The 27,987-nt window shown below is 36.3% G+C and overlaps 2 protein-coding genes across 8 annotated transcripts in view; one reads left to right on the top strand and one right to left on the bottom strand.

The window, feature by feature from the left end:
* Positions 1-207: 207 nt before the first annotated feature.
* On the top strand, positions 208-24,745 carry lcorl (ligand dependent nuclear receptor corepressor-like). 6 transcript variants are annotated; one of them, XM_051863869.1, is made up of 8 exons: positions 208-365; positions 3,485-3,550; positions 5,923-6,002; positions 6,244-6,373; positions 12,690-12,902; positions 13,158-13,227; positions 18,825-23,281; positions 23,815-24,745. In XM_051863869.1, the coding sequence occupies exons 1-8, from the start codon at positions 221-223 to the stop codon at positions 23,826-23,828; spliced, it is 5,175 nt and encodes a 1,724-aa protein (XP_051719829.1). In that variant the 5' UTR covers positions 208-220; the 3' UTR covers positions 23,829-24,745. The 6 variants fall into 6 exon arrangements, with proteins under 6 accessions (XP_051719829.1, XP_051719747.1, XP_051720180.1 ...); XM_051863787.1 differs by having other exon boundaries at positions 13,155-13,227; XM_051864220.1 differs by lacking the exon at positions 18,825-23,281.
* The window catches only part of ncapg (non-SMC condensin I complex, subunit G), an 18,977-nt gene continuing 15,273 nt past the window's right edge, over positions 24,284-27,987 (bottom strand). For both annotated transcript variants that reach the window (XM_051864242.1, XM_051864234.1), the window contains 3 exons: positions 26,639-26,683; positions 26,471-26,540; positions 24,284-26,359 (listed from right to left, as the gene is read on the bottom strand). In XM_051864242.1, the coding sequence (XP_051720202.1) occupies positions 26,233-26,359; positions 26,471-26,540; positions 26,639-26,683 (242 nt within the window). In that variant the 3' untranslated portion in view covers positions 24,284-26,232. The remainder of the gene's footprint in view (positions 26,360-26,470; positions 26,541-26,638; positions 26,684-27,987) is intronic.

Raw genomic sequence — 27,987 nt, 5'->3', positions numbered from 1 at the left:
AGACAAAGTAGTAATTAAAAACTGGAATTTAAGTGCATTGCATGCAGTTCACCAAGTAGATACTATAATATTCTATACCGTAAACAGCACACAGAAGGTATTTATCTAGCAATTGTACTGAATAAATGCACGTACTGGGCAAGGGGAAGGTTGTTTACATAGCTAAGCCCCGCCCCTAGCATGTTTTGACACGTGTCAATCAATCGGAACCGTGATATGGATGACGTGCGGTGACGTCACACTTAGAGCCGGGGGGAAGGTGGACAGAATGGCGACCCAGTGCCGGAGCTCCAAATGCACGGCCGAAAGAAAAGGATTCCGGCGGGAACTCGACTCGTGGCGACACAAACTCATCCACTGTGTCGGTAAGATCAAAACAGCCCGTGTTCGGAAAAGCCATATTTGTGTGGTTCCATAAGCGGACGCATTGCTCTCGGGCACCCATTCGCTCAGTCTCGCGCTCGGTTTCTTTCTTGCCTGGGTCTCGCGGTGCTCCCTCCCCCAGCCGCTGTTAGCTCGCGGAGTTGCTAAGCGAGCGTGTGTCAAGTTCAAAAATATCATTAGCGAGAGTCGTCGTCCGCCCGACGCGAGCCCTGGGTAGCTTTTGTAGCTAACAGAAAAAAACGGCCAACACCGGCTCCATTTTCTTTGTCCCTAACAGTTACTTCTTGATTCCTCGATAACCGAGTTAGCTTTGCACTCACTGACCCTTTTCTGCACCGAATACCGATGTACAAATGACTGTGTAATTGTATTATATTAATAGAGCATTAATACGTTCCGGCTTTTGAATCTCTCCCTCTCTCTCATGAATTATATGGTAATTTTCCCCATTGCCCCTTGATTGTTGACGATATGTTTAAAAGTAGTACAGTTTTAAGTAGCCATTAGAGAATGTTTGTCTTTAGTGAAATACTGAACGTTCGCTGTGCGTTTTTGATGTTTTGAAAATGGGTAGTTAAATAGATTCCGACTTTACTCTTGTAAAATGTGGTAAAACGGTAGTGTTGACACATGTTTGGCCGAGTTTACAGTGGTCAGCGTAACGTTAAATCCACACGTTCACATGACTGTTTGCTGCATAAACGGATCACTATAACCTCCGGGGTTTATGTCAAACTGTAGCCATGCAGTTGATACTGTAAACGATACTTTGAACATAATAATAATAATATGTTATATTTTTTCTTCAAATACATTTGCAGTCGTGTTTGTAGAATATATATATATATATATATATATATATATATATATATATATATATATATATATATATATATATATTCTAATCGTGTTGTAACAGAGTTGCAAGCAAAATGTAGACAACTGTATATTAACTTTGCGCTAATTAAAATAACCAAATTTTAAATAAAACTAGTTTTTTTTTTTTTACTTCAATGGTGTAGAATGATCAATAGAATGCCAGTTTAACAGATTGTGTGAGTTGTATGGTTTTAAAGGGTTAAAAATGAAAATTCTGTCATCATTTACTCACCCTTGTGGTGTTCCAAACCTGTAAGACTTTTGTTCATCCTCGGAACACAAATTAAGATTTTTTTTAATAAAATCTGAGCCAGTAGTTCTGTATTCTTCATTGACAGCTACGCAACTACCACTTTGACGCTTCAAAAAGTTCATAAAGTGATGTAAAACTAATCCATATGAATTGAGTGGCTTAGTCCAAATTTTCTGAAGAGACACGATCGCTTTATATGATGAACAGATTGAATTTATGCTTTTATTCTCATATAAACAGAAGCTCAACCGAACCTGCTTGATGCGTGAGACCAAACCTCATTGGTTCTTATGGAAGCCCAAACGTGCTGAGTAAAGACCGGGACACACCAACCGAAACGAAAGCCGATGGTGTTGTCGCCTCACGTCGGCTGAATATGTTCAATAATGTTGAATATTCTGAACAAAAAAATATGTTCTTGAACACAGCGAAAGAACTTCAGCCGACTGTCAACTAGCATGCGCGTTCTGCGCCTGCGTATAAAGGAGATAACTGTCTATTTAAGCAGATATATTTGTCTATATTCGTCATTCAAAAAGGGAAAGCGAAACTAAGACTGCATGTATACAAACCATAAACAAAACAAAACGCTTGCTTACCGTTTTGAATATCGATCATGCTGATCACGTTCTCTATTCCACTCTGCTCATGTTATTATGAAAATATTCGTGCATTCGAGTGCTCAGGTAAGATGACGTCGGCCGACGCACAAAAACTGCCCAACGGCCGGCCGTCGGCTTGGTGTGTTCCGGGCTTAACACACAAGAATGAACCTCGTTGGTTCTTGCACGTCAAGCAAGCATACTTGAGCTTCCGATCTTAACTGATGTGTGCATTGATTGATGAATGTTTATATGCACTGTAACTTTTTTCTTTTGTCAAATCAACTTAGATAATTAATGTGGTTCACATAACATAGTATTTTGAGTTTCTGTTGATTAAACTAATCTCCATTGTATTAACTCAAATTTTTAATTTCAATGAACTCCAAATTTTAAGGCAATTAGGTAACTTTAAGTTAAACCAACAATATTTTTTTTTACAGTGTGTGAATAAAAGCATCTATTAAATCTGTTCAGCGTATAAAGCATCTGTGTCTCTTCAGAAAATTTGGACTAAACCACTCAATTCATATGGATTAGTTTTACGATCTCTTTAAGAACTTCTTGAAGCCTCAAAGTGGTAGTTACGTAGCTGTCAATGGAGGGACAGAAATCGCTTGGATTTTATTAAAAATATCTTCATTTGTGTTCCAAAGATGAACAAAAGTCTCATGGGTTTGGAACGACGTGAGTGTGAGTAAATGATTTTCATTTTTTTGTGAACTAACCCTTCAAGGGTTGGATACAATTGAGAATGTCAAGGCCTATAAGGTTTTTAAGGGAAAATACAGACATTTGATGGGTTTAAAACAAGCTATTCATAATAGGATAATTGTAAGTTAATAATAGTTTATGAAACATGTCTAATAGGTTTCACAACATAAAACAGCAATTGAGGCTCTATTGCTTTTCATGCAACATCATTTTTGCAGAATGTGACATTCTTGGGTCAGCTTTTGTGTGTTTTTAATGTGGACACAATGTGAATGTAGCTGCAGTGAAGGGCATCAGTCGTGCAGACAATGACTAACAGGCTTTGCAACTGTACTGCAAATTTGAGCTATTTCCAACTCTATATCAATAAACTATAATGTTTTACACTTTTATCACAGAAACACCTGCCATTTTGTATTAAATAGGCATCTACTTGTCTCTTGCAGCTAGTGATTTTGTGTGCAGTCAGTATTTGCCTTTGCTGTTGTTAGGGCATCTGATAGAATTATATATTGCATGCAAAATTAATTGAACCGTCACACAGGACTTGCTGGCAGGCAGAGGTTGTGACGTGTGTAGGTTTATGATAATGTGTTTTTCTAGAGAACTTTTTATTTTCATACATATAAGATGATATTGTGTTTGTTTGCAGGGTTTGAAAGTATACTGGAGGGAATATATGGACCAAGGCTTCTGCAAGATCTCAATATATTTGATGGTGAGTGTTGTTTGTGTTTGTGCTATGTAATATTTAAATTCTTCCTTTCTCTCATAATATCAGTGTTGAGCTTTATACCTAATCGACACCAGGTATGTTTCCATCCAAATTTGCACATTTAACTTGGAATTGGAATATGAATATCGCAAAAATCATTTGCGAATAACGCATCGTTTCCATCCCATGTGTTCAAGAGAACAAAATTGTCACTTACTGGTAAATTGGCGCAAAATAGCTAATAAAAATGGTAGTTGGTGCAATCAGGGAAGAAATTTGGCTCTTTTTTCCTCCATTATAAATGACTTGCAGATGAGCGTGCAGATGAAATGCAATAAACTAGTGATGTCAATTTACATAAATTCCCCAAATCAATCATTGTTTAAATTAACGATCAATTCATGTTAACCAGCCTCTTAAATCTGAAGCCCAGGGGGTGTTGCTACTAAGTTATCACAACACTTACTTAACCAACACAAAACAGGTGTCATTTTAAAACTTAGAAGCTTGGCTTTACAGTGGATATTGGGAATGTGAGCATCACTTAACAAGTGCTTTTAAATTTGCTGACATATTGGAATTGCTCCATTTTCATAGCATGAAAAAATAACTGCTTTACTTGAAAATGTCATCTGTAAAATCATCGAACAAAACAGATAGACTTGTCATATATTGTTGAAAGGTAGCAGAATACAAGAAGCATATTTGTTTCAGTTAGAGACCAAACTATACCAAGTATTTGATGCCATGTATACACAGTTAGCACCACGTTTTTGTTTGTAACTTTGCGAAACATTAGTAAACCAGGTTGTACTTTATTTTACAGTACGCGCACTTATGTGTACTTACAGAGTACTAAGCTAAGAAAGTACTGGGTAATATAAGGTAATTACATGGGTTAGGTTTACGGGTAGGTTCAGGGTTAGTACCTAGTTATTATTCAGTTATTGCAATTGTTATAATAAGTACATAGTATGTACATGGGGAACAGGACTGTAAAATAATTTTAAACCATAGTACATATCTTTATTTGGAGCAGGTGATCTCGATTGAGCCCAAACACAACATAAGACAATGTGTATGTAGATCATGGAGTGACATGACATGCTGCTTGGCTAAAGCTAAAGGACTTCTGGGATCTGATTGCATTGCAATATGCAATTAATGCAGTGTTCTCCAACGTCATTTAAAAGTTCAACTAATGGAAACTGGGGCTGTGTCCGAAATCCGAATTTAGTATATAGAATTTAGTCCGAATTTAGTAAAATAACTTGTTTGGAGGGTTTTTGGACCCTTGGTTAATTGTTTCGAAATAAAAGGCTAGCTACCTAATCCATTGCATGGCTTGAAAACATTAGGTGTATTCGACTTGAAGCGGCACTGCGCAGACTGATCGAGGCATGACCACAAGAGCAATTAGAGAGCAGACGGCAGCGCGCTTGCTTCATTTTTACACGTTTGTCTGCTGGATGTTTTGCTCATGAGCCACATGCACCTCAAAACTATGCATTCCAATGATGACCTGCTTAATTGACCATCGATAAGTTTTATCAGTTAAATTTTTGACAATTAACCTTACAATAAATGCTGTCATGTTATCTTGTGTTCGGTTGCCTGGTGTTTGGGAATGCAATCATGTGTGACAGTTCTGGGAGGTCATCATTCTGATGACAGACTTTGGCTCAGGCATTTCAGAATGATCAAACCAACATTTGAGATGCTGTGCAATGAAACTGATCCACTGGTTAGTCCAGTTATCCAATCGCATCCACTGTTGAGGCAAAGTCACGCAAGTTTTTGGTTGTGCATCGAGGGATTAATTCTGTAAATTTGTTTTCATCATAGTTTATGCGCACGTCGTCTTATCGGATGAAAATGTATCCGCCTCAATTGAGCACATGCGTTTTTTATGTGCATTGTTAGAATTTATGCGCATCTTGGCATTTCCATCCTGTTTTTTGTTTGTAATTTTTTTTTTTTTTATGAGATATCCCAAAATGAGCTGGTAACACTTTACAATAAGTTTCATTAGTTAAACATTAGTTAATGTATTAACTAACATGAACTAACCATGAGCAATACATTTGTTACTGTATTTACTAATCTTCGTTAACATTAATGAAGATACAGTTGTTAATTTTTTTTTCATGTTAGTTCACAGTGCATTAACTAATGTTAACAAGATTTTAATAACGTATTAATGATGAAATTAACATTAATAAATGCTGTATAAGTGCAGTTCATTATTAGTTCATGTTAACTAATATAGTTAACTAATGTTAACTAATGAACCTTATTGTAAAGTGTTACCAATGTGCTTAAAAATAGGTGGATGGAAACATCTACTGACAATGAATCATCTGATTTTCCCTCAGAGTGTGAACCAGAGGCTGTGGATGATTGGTCCATTGATGCAAACTGCTCCTTTTGCAAACTACAGCTAGAGAAACTGAATGTAAGTCAACCCTCAAAAGCCACAAAAAGATGTTTATTATGGAGTGTTAGCTGGCAAAAAAAAGACTTGCTGTGACATTTGTATAGAACGAATAATTCTTTGTGTTTAGCAGCTGTTGTTTTGGGTGTTTAATAATGCAATCAAGACTTTGGGATGTATGTGACAGGTGTCAGTAACTCTAGTCCTAACTGAACTGAATACACTTTTTTTTTTTTTTTTTTTTTTTTTTTTTGGGACATAGGACCATCCTGTTGTGGCCGTGCCCGGGTCGCCACCCCCTGCTGAAACCCCCCCATCTCAGGGCTTGTCCACCTCTGAAAAACTCCAGTGCCAAGCAGACCGATTCCTCCATTCTATATTTCGAAAGAAGGGTGAGAAATACATTTTTATTCCCATTATCCATACAGAGCAAATTAATTGTGACACCTATTACATAACGTACAATTGCACTGCAATTGTCTTCAACTTGAGGGTCATGATCCAAAAATGTAAACCATGATCCATATAAACCTGTAAAGGTAAGATGGCAAAATGAATAGGCTTATCAATAGGTGGGGGGAAAAATCGATTCACATATGAATCGTGATTCTCTCTTCTGCTGATTTAAATTGATTCACAAATTTTGGAAATCGGTTTTCTAAAAATTTATTAACGACGTGATATTGTCGGGTCAAAGGAGGCGAAAGTCACCAGGGAGAGCAGTTCAGCAGCTGGACAGATTAGAGGAGCGCACAAGCTTGCAATGGAGGAAGCATTATGAATGAAGCTTACTTGACAACAACAGTTACTATATCGGTAACTTAATGAATAAAAATAGCCTTAAATAATGTTTAGTTACAAGCTTTTCTTGCAATCTTGCCGTGTACAGGTACTTTTTACACACAAAAAACATGTTCAAATACCTGCCTATAAAAGCAAATAAACATATCCTGTATCCTCCGGCTATAGACAAAACTCAGAAAGGCAGTCACATGCTCAGATACTTGCCCTTTTCCACCCACCGACAAGGTTCTGTTGCGGTTCCTGGCCTGTGTGCATACTCTAACCGTGCGATGATGCGCGGATCACGGTTCTATCCGTGGATACTGATCTTGTTGATTTAGGCCTGGGCGATAAAACTGTATCGATATTTATTGACGGTACGTCTTAAATGATAACGATAGAAAAAATGTTTGATATAAATCTCAATATAGTTTCACTTAAATGCATTAAAATGTAAACAGACATGAAGTTCGGTTGCATGAACAACTCTCAAGCTCGCTCCGTCCCTGGATCACAAACAGACGCGCTACGAGTGACACGCAAACAAGTTGCTGTGGAGTTCAGATGCGCAATCGCCACGTGAAATCAGAACACACAAACATATGAAAATGAGTGCTGTACCTGCTGGCGACGAGGAGATTGTGAATATAAAAGCACACAAGAAACGAGTACTTATGGGCATGTAATTGAATCATACATCCAAACAGATTTTTTTTTAAAACAATTATTCAAATAAATTTTAAATTTTAAAATAGACTGCAGCAATTAATATTTTGTCAGAACCTCTAGTAAATTACATGTTATTTTGTTTAGTTGTCATTCAGAATTGTGGTCTCGGTTTGAAACAAACAAAAGTTTCTCAATTTATTTCTTTAACACTTATTACTTTAACACATTAATCTTCATATAAAATAAAAAAAGATTTGTTTAAATTTTATTTTGCTTTGTTTTAAAATTATTTGTTTGCCTTAATTAAAAATGCATTGGTTAGGACGTTTTTTTTTTTTTTTTCTTTTTTTTTTTTTTTTCAATAATTATTGATACCGATCGATATGAAACATTATATCGTGATAATTTTTTTAGCTGTATCACCCAGCCCTATGTTGATTATAATAAAGACACAGAACTCTCATTTCACCATAAGACGCAACGAATGTGCGTCACTCGTTTACTTTTGTTTTCAACTGAACTTATTTCTCTTCAGGGAAAACCAATCAAGGAAAACATGTGCCTAGAGCACCTCCTAGTGGTCATTATATAAAACACAAAGGAAAAACCCAACATGAGATATTGCTTTATAACTTAACAGCTTTAAAGGATTAGTTCACTTTCATATTAAAATTTCCTGATAATTTACTCACCCCAATGTCATCCAAGATGTTTATGCCTTTCTTTCTTCAGTAGAAAAGAAATTAAGTTATTATAAATTCCTTATAGTGGACTTCACTTGGCCCCAAACAGTTGAAGATCAAAATTACAGTTTCAGTGCAGCTTCAAAGTGTTCTACACGATCCCAGACGAGAAAAAAGGGTCTTATCTAGCGAAACGATCTGTCATTTTCTAAATAATAATAATATACTTTTAACCACAAACGCTCGTCTTGAACTAGCTCTCTTCTTCTTCTTCTTCTCTATTAGAATTCTGGCAGTGTAGACGCTGCTAAGTGTATTACTGCCCTCCACAGGTCAAAGTTTGAACTAATTGTTATATACTTGAACTAGCATATTGTATATGACAATTTAGTTAAGCCTGTGTTTAGACTATTTAGTAAATGTAATTTAGCCATTTATTTATTTTAAATAAATGTTCATTTATAAGCAACCTACTTCAGTGTGATATGTTACCATATCATCATGCTTAACACTGATAATTTGAATAATTGTAATGTGATGATCAGGTGCAGATATCTAAATCAGAGAATATTGTCGGCCGGTTGGCGGGTGGATGATTTATTTTTAACAGTGGATTCAGGTACAAGCCAATGCACAGACTTTTTTTCTTTGTTCAATTTGCACACTGAACATGGGTTGGAGCTCTTTATTTTGAGCTCTTAAAGTGCACCAGATTAATGAATTTATCTTTCAAATGTACAAAATTTTCATGCCCCTGACCCCCCTAGACAGACCAAGGATTTTACCACCTCTGCCTCGTTTTCAGCCAGGAAAAACCCTGTGTATCTGAAGCTAAAGTACTAAATATTGAAAATCCAACAGCGTATATATATTTATAACCCCAAACGATTGTCCACTGATCGGATCCAGCTGATAATCACTTACTTTGATTCTAAATATCTGTCAACTTGATGCTCACATAAACTGATCAAATTTTAATGATGCAAAAGACGCGCTCATGTCGAGGAGGTGAATATGAAAGGCTGAGCGGCAGCAGGCTAGAGTAAAATAACATGCCTACAAGGTGTGTATAATTTAAACTACTTTATTAAATAAGTCCCGACTGATTGGCACTAACAGTAGCTATTGCTCTTCTGCACTCTTCCTGAAAGCGCCCTTCATTAAAGCGACAGGTGAAGGGTTGCCAGATATCACAAAAACTGTCACTTGCCTGATCAGGAAATCACTGACTGCTCTTGACTGAATAACATTTGAAACTTTAGTAAGGATTAATCTAATTTAAAAGAAAAATACTACGCAGTGTTATTTTATATTTGATTACAATCGATTTCTGTAGGCCTACTTGCAAACTACTGTTAGACCTACCTGAAAAACCTGAAAAGCATTGTTTATTTCATTTGTTCTGTTGTATTATTTGTGCTATTGCTATTATTTTATTACAGACTGTTTACTTGTCTTTAACAATATTTGAATTTTTGGTAACACTTTATAATAACTGCACACTATGAAGCATTAGTTAAGCATTAGTAAACAGTCAATTCATCATTTATAAAGCATTAATAGACATTAAGCAGTTTATAAATACACCCATAAATGCTTTGTTCTTGTTTTATAAGCATATCGATTTTTACTTTCTGTGAAATTGCAGAGGTTTACTTTTAATTTTATATCAAGTTACCCATCGTAAAGTTTCATTTTTTTCTTTGAAATAAATATTTTTATGTTCTGTATCCTTTAAATCTCCTTTATAAAAGTTTTACGAGGCATGAATAGTCCTCACTTTAGATGAGCTCACAAAAATAGTTAACTGACAACTACTAAATGTTTTATAACTACCTGAATTAATCATGGATTACAGTAGGAATATGTGTTAATAAAGCATTTATTAACACACTGAGTAACTATTACTATATGTCTAAATAATATGCATGCATGTACATTTAAATTGTTTATTAATCATTTACTTACACTTTATAAATGATCTTATGAACCACTGACAACTCCTAAATAACTGGTTTGTAAATAATGTAGTACTTAATTTAGAAATTATAAATTGATCATTAATAAAGTATGAAAATACATTTATTAAACACATTATAGATATGCTTATAAATCAAGAACAAAGCATTTATAGGTGTATTTATAAACTGCTTACTAATGTCTATTATTGCTTTATAAATGATGAACTAACTATTTACTAATGCTTAACTAATGCTTCATAGCGTGAGTTAATCTAAAGTGTTACCGATTTTTTTTTTTATTTATTTTTTTTTATTTTTTTATATAAGTTAGGTTAATAGTTTTTGGTGTCATAAGACAACCTTATTTATTAAGGTTATAAAGATCAAAAATCCGTAAATCCGTAGAAATATCAATGCTTTCAAATGAAAAACAAAAGATCTGCACTCGCTCTTGTCTTCTTATGCAACATAGCACATCCCCGCCCAAAATGATTCTGTTGGTAATTGCTTATTCACTTTACTATGCAACATGGTTGACCCCCTTTAGGTTTTGAACGCTTTTAAAATTATTTATATAATTTACTTTGGATGGTAGGGCTGTGTGATTACAATTGAAAATCACAATTGAATTTTCGTTTAAATTTTGGCTTCCAAAAATTATGAAAAATCGATATAACTATTATTGTGCCTCATTCTATTGCTTTCCAGCGGTGCTCTTTCGCTCCTCCTTAAAATCTCAAACTTAACATGCGAATAAGTCAAAACTTGCAAAAATGAGATGTGCTTGGTTATTAAAAAGTGTTATTATTAGTGCGCGCACTCCGAGACACGGGTAAGCAAAGTAAACTTTGAACTTTGGGTGCGCGCCTAAACGGTCAAATACATTCAAAAATGTCAAAATGCCGGGCATGGCGAGTATTCACGAAAACCCAGTTGATTATGTCTTAAGTAAATGTAAATGGCTGGGGGGAAATAGAATGTGTATCAGTCTATTATATCGTGCAATAGCTCTTAAAGTGACAGCAGCCTATATTCCTGCTGCCGTCTGTCATTAATGTTAATCAAACAACAAAAGACAAAGAAAAAAATAACTCACTGCTCTTTAGTAGTTTTAGTAGGATTAATCTATAGTTAATTTATATGGTGAAGACTGCAGTAGGGGTGTGACGAGATCTCGTGCCACGTGATCTCGCAATATTAAAACGTGATATTTCTCGTTGAGGTGAAAAGCTGTCTCGCAATATCAGAATGTCAGAGTTGAGTTTGTGGCAAAACCTCTTACAACCTTTCTTTCTTTTACTGCATATGAAAATTAATAATCAGAAAGTAGAACTGAAGTGACATTGATTCATTACAAGATGATTAGTGTGGAGCTGTCATGATTCCTCTATTAAATTCGGGTTAAATTAAATACCAGAAGTGGCACATTCCATGGACGAAAATCCATGAATCACATCATTAGATCGTTTTCTAAGGCTGCATGATGTATTAAAACAATTTAACAGTCATAAAATAGCATAGTGCTATCACTTATAAACCTACACTAATGCAGGAGAATACATCAGTATGTTACTAAATATGCAAACGTCGTTCATCGCAATTTAAAAATAAAAGTTTAAACCTTCGCTCTGAGGTTGCATGTTTTGATGTCCACATGTTCTTGCTCAAGAAATTACAGTGGCTGTAGCATTTCTATTATAAAGAAGTGGACATTTTAATTAAATGTTTGACCAAAATTAAACAAGGATTTGATCATGCTGTAAAGTGTAACAACAACGACAATCACTAGGCCATTGGCGGCCTCTGCAGGCATTTGTTATAATTTATAATGTAAGTTGATAGTTGTGAATTAAGTTTATAATATTATGTTTATTACATTTAAGTGGTATTTAAAAAAAACATAAAATTACTTGCTTTTGATACTTTATTTTTATTGCGTCATTATTATATATGTATTTTAATTCATTTTAAAGGGTTTTCACTTAGGTCTGTTTTTATTACCACAAAAAATATATAATCCAATTATATAATAATTTCAGTTATTGTCAATACTTGAATAGACTTAATTATGTGTCAGAGAAGTTACTAAATTAACATCTGACTCACTTGTTTAACATTTTTTTTTTTTTTTTTTTTACTTTGATCACCAACTAGTTTAGAACCATTGGTCTACAGAACAATATTAATTTAATAATCAATATATTATGCCCTTGTATAATAGCATTAAGAACATATAAAGTTTTATATTCCCCTGTAATTGCATCCTAAAGGTTATTTTAAGCATAAATGTTGGAGCAGATAGATATGACTAAAAATTATATTGCTTGTCAAATTTTACATAATTGGCCCGTTTTGTTGGAAATAATGTGACAGGCCTTTGTGCATGCATCTGTCCAAAAATTATGGAACACGAGGAGAGAAAGCAAGCTTTCAAATTTGTTATGGTTGTTGTTTTGTATACAGTGCATATAAGAAATTCAGTTTATTATTAATTCTTGAATATTATGTTTTAAGACAAATATGTTTTGAAAGTAGATAATGTTTTTACATAAGGAACTTGTGTTTTGCAAGTGCACAATCTTCATCTAGTTCTGTGGTGATCAATTTCCCAGAATTCCCTCAGAGCTGCGATTCCAGTATACCGTTGGTGGCGCAGGAGTTGATGCGCAAGATGATTCAGCAGTTTGCCTTAGAGTATGCATGTAAAAGCCAGGCTCATGAGGATCTGAATGGCCTAAGTGACAACAATGAGCTTCTCCCTAAACAACCAGATCCTGATGGGCCCCTGGACCTCACAGTAAGCCGAGCTTCTCAGGCCTTGCAAGGTAAGCACACCACCATGTCCATACAGATTCAGAATTTTGTATCTCTGCAATTTTAGATAACTGTACAAATTCAGAAATTTTTCCTTGTTTTCAGAGAAAGTGGTCTATTGTCTTTTATTTATTTAGCCTAGCTCTGGAAGGAACTAAACTCTGAATAAACAGGGTGAATTTACAAAGTGTGCAAATATTTGATTTTGTGCATGTGCTCTCAAATTTTATTAATTGCTGTTTTTCATGGATTACTTCTCATAGTAGATGGAGTACTTGACCTCTCGAAGAAACACACATCTTCAGAAAATGAAACCACTCAACATAAAGTTTCAGGGTGAGTACTTCTCCTTTTACGTTTTTGTTTACCAAGTTGTGTGTTTGACTGTTTGTCCTCGTCCTAACAAAGCTAAAGACAATTTGGTACCGAAATGGTCTTTTAACTGGTCTGTTAACATTTTGACCCAGTAAAAATTTGTTTTTATTTCAAAAACATTTTTTTGTGTTTGAGTCTTGTTTCATTTGTATCCTGTCTGATCATTTTGTGTGAACAAATTTGACTCGTACATTTGATGTGTTTTCAATGTACAATTTAGTGGTTGTTTTGTTGCACTGCCAAAGGGTTGACTCTTTTCTAACTTGTTGGAAGGTAACGTCACGTTTGCCAGCAGTCAGGGGCTTTATTTGTTCCTTTGTGCCGCCTGTATTTATTCATTTGTTTATTTATCTATTCGTTGGTTTATGCAGTATTTTCACATGAGAAATAAATACCTGAGTCTTACAAAATGCATCTGCATTGCAAAGATACTGGAAGTACTCCCATAGACGCTTGTCTTTCTCCACACAATTGACGAGAGACTGTCCTTCCAAGAAGTATCGTTTGCAACCTAAGGCCAAAAACAAAGTGTTAACCCCCAAACAACTCAAAGGCTTTGTGTTATACAGACAATTGAGAAGTGAGTGATGTTACCAAAAGACAAGGCAGTAAAGGAGTGGACCCTGAGTGCGTCCTGTCATTGGTCCGCTCACACGTTCGTTTCTCATCCTCCCACCCACCTCCCCTTAGGAGACCAATCAGAGAGGACTATTTGGATCGCAGCTCTGAGTTTGCAGAAGGTTTGCTCTCTAAAGCCTTGAAAGATATTCGTTCTGGATCACTGGACATTCACAAAGCAGCCATACTATACGGGATACCTCATAAAACCTTACAGCTTCAGACAGAGGCCTTATCGCAGAAGACAGAGTCGGTTTGGCCAACCAACGACACTCGACTCATCCTGCAGAAGGTAGCAGCATGGGCTCGCTCCCAGTCCGAGCAATCCGAAGTAAGAAAATGTAAATTTACATCACCAGAGCACACCGAGCTGAAATTTCCGGCAGCCGTGACTGCCTCGTCATACCTTCACCACTTAACCTTGCAGAGGATGGTCTCGCAACTACGGGAGCAGAACGGCGGGCCTCTCGCCAGCACCGAGCCAGCCACATCTCCTCAGAGTCCTGCCGCTGGGCCAGCTGTGCACATCCGAATCCCTCAGGTACGCTTTAGTGCTCAGCCCAAAGCCCAACTGGATCTGGCTGGCCTGGTGGATGCTATGTACCAAGCCAACAAAGCCTCTGATGGCTCCACTGCTTTCCACAAGCTGAAGACCATTCTCCCTAAACAGGGCTTGGTCGAAAGCCACTCAGGCCTCGAGTCACGTCTACTCCAGGGTGACCTGCCACCACTGTGTCTGAACATAAAGAACGGGAGTGTTGGCGGGAGCGTCACCGGAAGTCTGGTTGACTGTGGAGATGATGACCGTCGAGACAAGCAGCCACGGAAAAAGCGGGGCCGTTATCGGCAATATGACCACGATATCCTTGAGGAGGCCATAGCTATGGTGATGAGTGGGAAGATGAGCGTGTCAAAAGCTCAGGGCGTCTATGGGGTTCCACACAGCACCCTTGAGTACAAAGTCAAAGAGCGAACGGGCACGCTCAAGACCCCACCAAAAAAGAAGCTCCGCCTTGTTGAAGCGGCAACCTCAGGCTCCGGAAAGTCAGGGACAACAACCAATGCCTCATCTACTGCCTACAAACAGTCTTAACTCAAAACCAAAACCTCAACTATTTCCTAGAGATGGTTTTAACTAAAACATCACTTAAACCACAGCCAACAGAAGGTTTTTTTTTTTTTTTTTTTTTTTTTTTTTCAACATGCAGTCAAGACCTCATTCAGACTTGCAAGATACACTTGAATCCTCAACCACAGGTTAAATGGTACATTTTATCAAGTCTCAAAACATGCCTTTAAAAAATCTATTCAGGGTTTTCACTGTGGATATCTCTATGAATATATATATTTAAAATATTGTAAAGCACTGTTGATTTTTAAGTTAATTACAGTTTTAAAACTAAGAAATATTCAGGTTTTGTTAATACATAAGCTAATCTCAGCTTAATGATTGTTGTATGCAGCTTTCACACTGATTAGTCTTTGTAGAGACTGGTCATTTTATTTCAAGTCTATTTACAGTATTTTTATGGTGTCTGTGTGGCAAATCTGGTGACAGCATGAATAACATCTCGTTTAACTCACCAGTGGGAGATGTCTAACCATATATGCAATGGGTAGATATAGGTACAAGTTTCCACTCCAGCAAAGGAACAACACTATGTAAATATTTTTGGACTATTAATACTTATTGGTACGTTTTGTTGTATAACAGAGGTAATTATATCAGTTTCATGAAGTATTAATGAAGTACATTAATCAAGACTGTTGCCAGATCATTGGAGTGAAAGCTTGGACCATCTCAGGCTTTTTGTGGATGAGATTTCCCACATCCTGCACTGATAGTGATTTTTATTTTTTATTTTTTTTTTGGTAAGTCAAGATACTTAGAATTGTATACACACAACATTGTTTAGATTTTTTTCTATACGTCTTGCCCCTTTTAATTTTTCCCTTGCATATCTGCTCAGCAAATTCTATTGGGTAAGTTGGAAATGCAGTGCAATGCATGTCAGAATAGTGCACAGGGAAAAAAAAGGCTTGATGGCAGTCTCGGTGAATGTTTGTTTTACACTGAATAATAGATTAATATTTATTACTTTTTCAGTAATCAGAACTACTGAAATCTTCACTCACTATTCTCTTTGCTGATTTGAATTCTACTCTATTATTGTGTTTTTCCTCACACTAAAGACATCCTAGCATTATCTGTCTGTTGTAACCAAAACATTTCAGGGTCATATTGCCACTCCACTTACACTCCATGAACGAAGCAGTTCAGAGTAGGGTGCTGCTGATCTTGGATCAGAATTTTTCCTTGTCCATATTCCATGATGCAATTATCATGGGACAGAAATGCAAAGCCTGATCCAAGTGCTACTCTGAAATGCCTTGTTTTTTTTTGTCCAGATTTCTGTAGTTATGCTGCTCTTGCTTTGTGTTGTGTTTTTTTTTCTTTCATGTTAATGATTACTATAGCTTTTAATGACCTATTATACAACTGTTTCACTTTATGATACTGGTAAAAGTCCTTATAGCATGGACCTTTTTTTTTTTTTTTTTTTTTTTTTTTTTAACTGAATTTAGAAGCTTGTATAGTTGGAATATAAGATTCAGTTGCACTTTACAAAAGACGCACACATACTTGTGATACAGGTTATTGTTGCATACCTGCGATGAAGGATATGGCCATATACTGACCTTGAATGGCATTTTTTTTTTTTTTTTTTAGCATAGTTCTGATATCTGTTTCACAAGTATACTTGTAGTGCTTTGCAAAGTGTAGCTGAAGCATGTGAATTTTGTGATTGAAGCTTTGGAAATATGAACATTTCCATATGCAATGTTAATGTGTTTATCTTTGTGTTGTGAATGTTCTGTAAATGGTTTACCTCTTGTTGTTCTTCGAAGTTAAATTCCCCTCCGCCCTAAAAACAGATTTACTGATAAATTCTTAAATTTACCTCTGATTTATAAGCATTTATCAAACCACCCTGAATGTTCTTCACAGCTCTTAAAATTAACAACACAGTGCCTGCTCTTAAAGCTACGGCTCAGTTATTCTGTAGGCCAGTAGCAGTTTTACATAACAAATCTTTAAAAAAAAAAAAACCAAACAAAACAAGTATTTATATACTACTGTGGATCGTATATAAAATCTCTATTGTGGATTTATATACCATTACTATAATTACCAATATAACTGTTTTTTTCTGTTCTCTTTCTCTGGGATAGATATGTTGCAGGCACAGTTTCACTTTTAATGTAAAGGGTGGTCATGTAAGTGTTAATATCATACAGATTCTTTTAAATCATATACATGTATTGTCTGCGCTCTCATATTTTCATTATATGGGATACTTTTAGGCTCCCTATGGAGAATGTTGGTCCCCATTTTTTTTTCACATTGCTGTTCTAACATCCTATTAGTGTCCTGTATAATTTCAGTCCAAAAAACATTAGTATTCTCAGGGTAACAGCAGTCCTAAAAAACATAGAGCATGATTGTGTTAGAACATTTCTTTTATATCAAAATAAGGGCCCTTAGGATTCTGTTATAGAGCCAAATATGGTTCGTCCATAGAGCCAATTTGTTTTCTCCCATATTACGGGGACATTGTGTTCAGTAGAGGTTATTGATCAGAAAGGCAAAATATAAAATTATTTAAATATTAAAAAAAAAAAAAAAAAATCTTAAATAGTTTGGCTTGATTATAGATGGATCATTAAATGGATCAATATCACCAGTTTAGGCCTTTCTAAATGTGTAATTTCATATTCATAACGGGTTCAGGATATTAATAATTTTGCAATCAGTTATTTATGCATATATCTGCTGCACTAAGATTGATTTTGTACTATTCCCTCTAATTCTAATATATAATTGTATTTGTGTTGTGTTATTTCTTTCGATGTAATCAGAATATGAAGTTTAAACATTGTGTTGGTTTTGTGTTGAAGCACTTTGTTGCTCTTGCACATTGATATGTGAAATGCTTTACTGCACTTGCATGCATAAGTGAGTTCCTTGTTCTGTAATGTTCCTCAACATGTGATGTTTTGTTTTAACCCCAGACAGGTTAATATAAAATTTAATCTTTGTCTTTTTGATCAACTTCAAATGTGGGGAAAACTGGTCCTTTTAAGCATTTATTTGTGTCTGAAATATTTATATTTGGTGTGTTGTTTTTTTTTTTTTTTTTTTTTTTTTTTAATTTTTTATTAACATTTCAGGATTAGATAAGGCTAATCTAAGCAAGAATTGAATTGATTGTAATAAGGTGGAATACTGAAGGCATATTACTCCAGTGTGTTTTGAACTATCCTGCATTTAAAAATGTAATTTATATAATTTTTCAAACATTCTCTAATATTTTTCTCCAACCCTTAACAAATCTGTTATCTTTTGAGGTAGTTGTATTTTACTTTCAAAAGACAACATATTGCCTGCAAATGTTGGTTTGTAATTGGATTTGTCAGGAGACATGTTGATTTATCAGGAAACAAAATTATTCAGGTTTGATTAAGATAATTGTCTATATACATAGTTTTCCTGAGTGTAAGCGTTACTACAATCGCCATCCTTTGCCTTCAAGTTACCAATAAAAAAAAAAAAATTGTTCCATGTAGAGTTCTTTGGTTTTTTTGTACTTTTTTTCTGTGGCCTTTACACATATTTGTAATTCTGCATATATGCATAGATATAACATTTTTACAGTGCAATGTTATGTGGTGCCTTTAACAAGATGAGTGGTCTCTTAAATACAGCTTTGCAAGCTTTATAATTATGCAATATATATTTATAGTAGGATTTTGTAATTCCTTTAAACCAATTGAAATGTACTAATCATCATAACAGAGGTGAGAGGGTTAGCTCAGATCACATTTATGAAAATTATGTCAGTGATTGAGTATTGACTTAACCGAATTTATTTATGTAGTTCTTTAGGGTCAAGTGTGGAAGACCAGTCCAGGCTTGGGAAGGAAGATTATTCTAAAGCTCCAGAGGCTTGGAGAGTCACTGTGTTGGAGAAGGTCCTGTCTTTGCTTTGTTCCCATCACAGACTTCTACTTTATCATATTTTAAAGGATATGCAGGAAGATTACAACATCTCTGTATCTATGCGGGATGCTCACAGACGACAGACTAAGGCCGGATCCCTTTGCTGCCATGCTGATAAAAAAATGCTTAATGAAGCCCCAACACTTTCATTAAGTGACTGCTCAGTAACTGCTGACATTTGTTGCAGAACAGCTAGTAGGCTTCCAACATGTGGATTTTCTCCTCTATGTGTCTGTCTGAGGAACATTCATGGCCATTGCTGCCAAAATACATCCATGGCTTGTGTTGGCCAAGTCATCTGTTCTAACACCACTGTTTGTTGTACTCACTCAAAACTACCCTCATGGCAGCATCAGCACAATGGAGATCATGCCTACGTTTCTCATACAAGAGGTGCCCTAATCACCCCTCAGGGTGATTGTAACTTTCATAAAAGATGCAAAGGAAGCCGGAGCCCCTCCCCTCCACCACTCTCACCAAAGCCCGTGGACCTGGACTGTAAAATAGCTGTCAAGTCCAGTATCTTCCACATTCAGGACTGCAAGGCCCTGAACATGGCACCTCCTTCTCTCCTACCTCACAGAACTGAGGATGAAGATACAGCTTTGTACTCTAACACTTCTCTTCGTGTGGGATCTCCTGATGAATGTTGCAAAGAGGTTGTAACGTTGCATACACACACAGAGAAGGAGAATGACCACCAGTGTGGATCTTTTATTGGAGATATAATGGATAGAGTCACTGAAAAGCTCAAGAGTATCCAACCTTTAGAAAAGGAACAAAATCTTCTTACCCATGCTAGTCAAATCTCCAAGACAAGAGATGACACACATTTGACTGAGATTATAACAACTGTGCTACACAACAGTAGTGACAAAGATTATAACCTTAATGAGCTTTTACAACAGCATGTAGCCACAGAACAGCAATCCCCTCAGACACGTTCCCGTAAGAGATTGGAAACTTTAGCTGCCATGAGCAAGTCACCTGACCTTCCATCATCAAGAAGACAAAGCCTACAAATCAAGAGAGACCTGGCCAGACTTAGTCCATCATATTTCAAGAGGAATATAGGCTTTGAGAGAGATAGCTGCTTAAAAACTGTTAAACCTTTGAAGCTTACATATTCCCTTGTTGAAAAATCTGAATGCAGAAAGTTGGACAAAGTTTACGTGGAGCCTGTAAAAGATGCCATAGAAATTCTGACAACACATGCACAAAGTGAAAAGACATCAAATAATCAAGAGAGCCATGCTCAACCCCAACATGTATGTCTTGAAGAACCACTGCCTTCTGCTTCTGATGAAAAGGTGCAATCACAAACAACTGATAGTGACCAGAAAGTGAAAAAAAAAATCCAAAAACAGGACAATCTGACAGTTCAAGTTGGAAGGTCCAGACGAAATATTGTACCACCTCAGCGTTTCTCTTCCTATGTCACTGAGCCACGAAAGATGTATTTTGCAGCCTGTTTTTCAGAGAGTATATTCACCAAGCATTCCCCAAAGGACAGCACCTCTACGGCACTTGGCTTCACAGAAGAAATTGCCTGGCCAAGTGATAAGTGTGACGATCAGCCATTTCAAACAGTGGATAAACCAGAAGACTGTGTTGTGCCACAGAACAAAGCTTCACAGAAATATGAGATTTTATCCAAAAATGAGCCACTATCTGAGCACAAGAATAATGTAAGGAATCCTGATAAAGAGAGTGCAAGAAAAAGAAAACCATGCCAGAATTCCACCTCACCATCAAAAAGATCTAAACGCCATAGAACCAACAGTCTAAACACTGACTCACACAGTCCCACTGAAACTATGTCTAACTTGACCACCACTGAGAGTGCACAACAGGCTAAAGCAAGCCCATCTGGACTAAAATATGATAGTCCGATAAAGCTCATGTTTGTTTCCTCTGTGACAGGTAAAGATGGTGTAAAATATACACTCAAGGCAGCTTCCTCTGGCTCAAATTCACATGGAGAGATGTTTGATCCATGTGTGGAATCCTCATGGGCAGGCAGTGCCGTAGATGAACAATTCCAGGATTCAGTCCTTGAATCTGTGCCAGGGAAAACTGCTGAGCGTGGTGGGAACAAGTGCACTTCACCAAAAGTGGTTTCACTTGATGCATTATTGCCTAGTTGTTCAAACAATGAAGGTGAAAACCAAGAAACACTACCAACTGTACATCAAACAACTCCAGTAAAAAGGCGTCCTGGGCGCCCCAAAAAAATAGGACCACATATTGTGAAGTCTGTGAAACGTCCCATTGGTAGACCTCCAAAACCAAAAACAACAGATTTAAGTTCTTCAACAGGTACAACCAATTCCAATGCAGTGAATCATAGAACAACAGAAATGTCTTCTAAGAATGATGGAAACAAAAATCTAAAAATCACTATAGTGTATGGAAGATCAAGAAGGGCAAGGAGAGTAGTTTCTGAAGATTTGGGTAATTTCCCAGTACAGCAACATGTTTATGAAGTATGTAATGGAGGCATGTACAGTAAAACATGTTCTGGAAAGACAAGTAGTGATCAAACGACCAAAGATCAGGTTAAAGATCTTCATTTTGTTATGCCTATCGAAGACAGGAAATGCGTCCATTCTCGCAATATCAAATGTCAAAGACAGAGTGACACAGCTGTGTCAAGAAAACCAGGAAGACCTCCCAAAGTCAAAATTTCTGGGATCTCTGTAACAGTCACTAATGGGTCACCAAGACAAAGAAAGATACACATGAAAAGGGACACAAAAGATTCACATCTGCTCAGAAGGACTCTTCTTGTTGAATTTCATCCTTCCAAAGAGCAAAAGACAATCGGTATTCCTACTGACATTCACAGGGATACAGTGGATCCACCGAAAGAACATAATCGGAATACCAGAGGGCAGCTCATACCAGTGAGACATTCTGTTAGAGAAAGGAAACCCTCCATTCATTTGCTCCACTCTGTCGCTACTGCCAGATCCTGTGCATTGGTTCGCAGGTCACGAAAACTACTGCTGAATAAGGCTAGCTGTGAGGCCAGCCAGCATACAAAGAACAGACAAGAGGAGCCCCCAGACAATGCACTTTCCATAAAGACCAAGAATGTCAGTTGCGTAAAAGACATTGTTCGTTTTTCTGCAGTTTCAGTGGATTCAATTTTCTCATCAAATGAGGGTTTCAGGTGGTGGCCCACCTCAGCATCACCTGAGACCTTAAATGAAGAGTTAGCTAGGAGGATCAGACTGATATCCAATACTTGGGTATCCGATGTCCTGGAGGCTAAGTCAGGAGAAATTAAAACTGATCTTAAACCAAAAACTTCTGAGAAGCTTAATGGCCCTGCTAAGAAGTCTGCTTCTGCTATTAAAATGCTTTTTGAGAAAAACTATAATATGGAGAAGCTCTGTACCTGGTTTATGCAGTCCACAGAAACTCAGTCCCTTGCAATTGTAAAGAAGGCCACTGCAAGAAATCCCAAGGACGTCTTTCATTACAACCTCAGCAGACCCAATTGCAAAGTGAATGTTTGCCCAAGTCCACAAGCAGAGCGGCTCAGGAAACATGTCAAAAAATTTGCTAAAGTTGTCCCAAAGAGTCCGTCAATGCACAAACAAGCACAAGAATTGCTGTCCAAATCAACAAGGTTACAAGCTAAGAGAAAGCTTTTTAACACATCACTTAAACCGAGGCATGATGTTAGGAAGCAAATGTCTAGGTCTAGTGGCACATGGGTTGTTTACAGAACAGCTCTGCTTAGAGCAAGGCTTAAGTTTAAAACCAGGCCCAGGATAAGATTAGATGATACGGCACAAAACGTTTTTCGTGACCAGATGAGGACAATGACTTCAGGTGCTAAGACACTAGAATTATTGAAAGAAATGCCTAACTTGGTAGACAAGACATCCAGACCAGTCATGAAAGTTCAAAATGCATTAAAGCTTCTAGTCAAAGCTCCTCAGAAAATGATTGGGATTGCCAACATTTCTAAGCAGAACAGAATCTGCTCCAAAGCTTGGAGTCCAGAGTCCCTAAAGGAGTGCAGGGTGTTTCTGAAAAAGATAAACTCCCCAAACACAAAGTCATCGACAGAGGAATGTAACATTTGCACAGTAAAGCTCTATGATGTCTCGGAACAAGAGGAGAACGAAGATGTTATTGTGGGAGAGACACTTAACCCTCCAGCACAGCTGCCCTCATCCCTGAAAAGCCAGAGCAAGGGAGGAAGAAAAAGAGGCAAACGGAAAAGTTGCAGCACAAGTCTGTCTCCCCCAACAAAAATGCTCAGACAATCAAGGAGCAGCAGGGGTGTTCTGGGAGCAAGGTGGTGTGACTTTGTGCTCGGTAAGTCTTTAAGCATTATTTCTCATTAGTCCTGAAACATACTTTATGCAAGTATGCAAACAATGGTGCATTCTATCTGCACAGACTTGGATTTGAGCATCATGGCAGAGCAAGTTTGAAGAGAATCTTTACAAGTCATACTTAACTGAATGATAACCCATCCAGTTTAATGTCAGATATGTGAATGTAACTCATTCGCTTATGTACTGAGATTTGTTACCATCAGACCAATGCAACAGTATGTTCAACCTGACTACAAGTTGACCAAACGCTCCTCTCTGTATACTGGCGTAGTTTGTTTCTGGCCTCTGTAAAGAATGTTTTCATATTAAATTGAACAGTTACATTTTATTTATTTTTTTTTTTGTAGTTTTTACTTTGTGTTGATTCTGGGAGTGTGGATTATATGCTTTCAATGTGTAATAATTGTTTTTTTTTTTTTTTTTAAGGTAAAGGTTTTAAAACAGCATGTTGTTTGTAGTCTATTCTCTTTGAGAACTCAATTCTCAATGTCTCCCATTTTTGCTTTACAGGCTCATTGAAATAACTTGGGACCAGTTTTGTGCGAGACATTTTCTTGAACTCTAACATAAGGTGCCTTTCAACAGTGGTCTGGCTGAGTATCACAAGCATTATGACACGCGACCTCGGCAAGCGTCATGTAGCAAAGAAAAAACAAACTTTAAGACACTTGTTGCACTATTTAAACTTGTTTTGTGTTTTTATGTTTGTAAAAATCATTTACTTTTCCTTTGAAATCTCATTTGAATTTTACTTTTGGTGCAAACCAAGAGAAGTAAATGTCTTCTAGTTACATGGAGTATCAAAGGTTACATGAACAGTATGTTGTTTGGTTTGCCCAACCTGTGATTTTGGAGTCTCATAGCAGAGTTCAGCTTTAAGATTAACTTTTATGTAATTCTGGAGAAGACCATTTCACATTTCTTGATATTTTGTAATCATTTGTGTTGTAACAGCTCTTTATATTTTGCAAGAAGTTCATTTTTTTTTTTTTTTTTTTTTAATGATGTAGATATCGTATTCCATATAAGTTTGGAATACAAATGGAATCCTCTCTTGTGCTGTAATTAAGTTGGTAAACTTGTGACAAACTGCCCACTCAAAATGTATTCACAATGCATTCTGAAATTTGAAATTGATGGTAGTCTCCACTTCTTTTCTCAAAGTGTATGTAGAGTCCTTTTACCCTGTATTTATGGAAACCTTTCTTACAACTTCTGTGAATTTAGACTGTTTGCCAAGTTGTGGAATATCATTTAAGCATTAATTTACATCCAGGTTTATGTTCTTGTTGCACTACCAAACCCCAAATGCTACCCATTGTTTTCTTATTTCTGACAACCATTGTTATAATGTACAGTGTATTTTTGGTGTAATGTTTTACTCTGAGAAAGATGTGAGATTCTATTTTTCTTTCTTTTAAATTAAAAGCTTTTAAGATCATCCAGAGGCAAATATGTTCCACATATCATTTCTTGAATACAAAACAATTTGTAAAAAAAAAAAAAAAAAAAAAAAAAATTCATCTTTATTTTTGATCTATAGCAGTATGTGACACCTACCTCCTGAAATCTACTGGTAAAGGCATGGTAGTTCAGCCTAAATGGATTACCCATTGTTGTAACCATATCATTAGTTAAGGCCTCTACCAAGAACATTTTAACTGGTTATACAGCCTGTATGTTTAGTTATTTATTTAAATACTTTGGTAGCTCTAGTTTTACATCTGTTTCCAGTCTGCTGCCCTGCCCCTTGAGTATATAAAAGGTTGAAGTTGCCCCACTGTGGTTTAAGGTTTTGTTGACAGTCACCTGAATTAATTTAAGTTCCTTGTAACAAGACTGGCTTGCATTTGTGCAATAAAAGTTTAGTCAGTGCTACACTGAGACCATTTAAGATGTATTTAGATGCATAATTTGATTTGTACTTTGAGAAACTAGTTTGTTTTTACATGTAGCTTGAAACTGTCATCTAGTTTATTCTGTAAGATTTAATCTATTGATGCATCGGATACTTGTCAGCTAGAGGCATTTGTTCTGAAACTGCTGAAATAAGACACTCCAGTTATACCATATACATACCCAGTGCCAACATGAAGCTTCTGCACAAGCATGTGTAACATCTACTTTAGGGCCTCAGTAACCATTCAAACTACTGGAGTCATTCAAAAGGCATGGCAAAAGTGCAGACATCAAAAGTTAAAATGGTGCATTATATCTATACCTATGCCAACCATATGCTAGAGTTGGGGCTTGTTATGGGAATTGTCAGGAGGCCTTCTGTATATAGTCTTATGTTCAAATATGCCATTTAAAAGTTTTGGCCACTGTAAACTTGTTACCTGGTGCTATATGTTGTACATAAACATAATTATGTACACACATTGTATTTTCTGTGTTTTTATACTTGCCTTCAAAGAAATTGTCTCAATCACTAGAACAATAAAAGCTCTTGCAAACAGATTTTGTCCTCCTGTCATATTAGAGTAATTGTGTTTTAAACAGTTTATTCAGGTTAAAAAAAAAAAAAAAATGCATACAAATAAGTAAAACTTCTATGGAAATGTGAGCCAACTTTAAAATATTAGCTGTTATTGACATGCACCAATTGATCCAACATTTAGTTCATATAATTTTTTTAAATAGTAAATTAAAAAAAAGAAGGGTATTTGGCCCACTTCCTCGTGTGCATTTTTAAAAGAACAGTCTAAAGTAAATAAATGTTAACATGACTCCTTCCCAAGGCCAACCTCTTGAAGTACGACAGCATTCTAACAAAGACAATTTTGACATCAACCCAGGTTGAGAGTGTAAGGAGTCAGATTCATTGAGAAAGTAAACTAAAATTTAGCAGTATGTAATTTCTCAGATAAATCTGAAGTGGCTGTAGGATGCCATAGGAAGGACAACTTTCATCACAAGTAATCCACTCTATGAACCATTTGCCTCCTGGTTCATGAGGGCAGTCAGATCTTGCTTGGTTTTATCCAGAGCAGCCATCTTGGCACGGCGACTTGGTCGCACTGATAGAGGCACTTCTGGAACATTCTCTTCATCACTATAGAAAGAATTGACACAAACAGAATCAAAACATAAACACAAAAAGGGGGGGGGGGGGAATTACATTTGAGATTAACAACAAAACCATTAATCAAGATGTGTAACGAACCTTTCATCAGAGGACAACTCTGCTTTGCTGGTTTTCTTTCCATTTTTTGCAGTGGAAGCTTTTTTCTGGCCTGAAAAACAATAGACTGAAAGCTAAATACAACAATCATAAAAGCTAAAAATAAAATAAAAAAAAAATAAAAAAAAAATTTATCAAATTAAACTGTACCTCTTTTTGCACGTTTAGGTTTAGTCTCATCTTTGTTCACCACCTCTGCAAGGACACACAGATAGCTGTTACATTAACAAACCTACTTTACGTACCACAGTTATAACAGTATTAATGGAGTGGATTTTAAATGGCATTTTTATCTTTAGTAAATAGTGTACTGTCCATTTACAATACTTTAATTCAATTAATTGAGAATGAATTACAACTGAAAAATTGTATATAATTATATAAATTAAATTACATAAATTCTATAAAATTAAAACAAATGTAAATATTTAAAAAGGTACAATATGTAATTTATTTTGTTCAAAATTACCAATTTAATTTAGTCAATACATCAATCCTTATTCCACAACGTGTTTTTGTCTTACCCAAATTCACTATGGTAAGCCTATTATAAGCGTTTATATTTTAGACCAGGCGGGATGGTTTTCATAGGAAACTGCATACATACTGTACATCACTCGCCCATATGTCATATCCGTAAACAAGTTGCTCTGGCTACTTTGACGAGCGTATGGTGTCGGAGTGCCATGGGTTAGTTGTCACAAGTGAGAAAGGTTGACATGGAACACACTAAATCTCGAACCTCTGGGGAATCACCAGTTTAAAAAACAAACAAACAAAAAAAATATATATATACTGAAAGAAGTAAAGTCTGCTGCCAAAAAGAGAATGTGACAGAGCTCATAATTAAATGTGAACCAACATTGCCCTGGCTTTTTTAGATATGGCGAGAACTGTTTTGAGGGATTTGAAATGTTGTAAAACGGATGCAGTTTTTATTAATCAAAAGGTGAGTAAGGTATTTAACGGAGTCCATTGTAATTTATCTGTTCAATAGAGAGCTACATATGGCAAAGTAGGGCTGCCCCTAATAGAAAACTAATAAAAAAATAATAACGTGAAGGACAGATCTTTAATGGCGGCTCTTTGTGGTAATTACAGTATGTGGGGCAGGAAATCCGACTGTTTGCCTATCATTCATCAACCTCAAACATGGCTTATCATTTGAAACATGCAAGCAGCAACTTTACATTGCTGCTCGCTCTAACGTTAACCTAGATAAATGTGTACTATTACTAGGCGCATATCCAAGTGTTTGTGCGGAGTGTGGAAGCTGAAGTATCAGCACGCTTCCTGTATGACATGGAGGCGTGGGCACGATCGCTTGCATTTTTTCTGATAACAGCAGAAACAACTTAAAATACTCCATTTTTGATCATACAGATAAGAGTAATACATCATTCGAAACTGTAAAGTTACTTTTATGTGTGTAAACTCACAATAACAAGAAAACCTTGTGTCTTTGTAAAAAAGAAAACAAACAAGGATGCACTTTCTGC

Source organism: Ctenopharyngodon idella, chromosome 1 (genome assembly GCF_019924925.1).
Source record: "Ctenopharyngodon idella isolate HZGC_01 chromosome 1, HZGC01, whole genome shotgun sequence".
Lineage (NCBI taxonomy): Eukaryota > Metazoa > Chordata > Actinopteri > Cypriniformes > Xenocyprididae > Ctenopharyngodon > Ctenopharyngodon idella.
This window is presented reverse-complemented; position numbering and strand designations above follow the sequence as displayed.

Coding starts and splice junctions, on each gene's coding strand:
- lcorl (XM_051863787.1), top strand. CDS start 221: ATGACGTGCGGTGACGTCACACTTAGAGCCGGGGGGAAGGTGGACAGA. Junction 3,551..5,922: donor AGATCTCAATATATTTGATG/GTGAGTGTTGTT, acceptor ATTTTCCCTCAG/AGTGTGAACCAGAGGCTGTG. Junction 13,228..18,824: donor ACTCAACATAAAGTTTCAGG/GTGAGTACTTCT, acceptor TTATTTATGTAG/TTCTTTAGGGTCAAGTGTGG.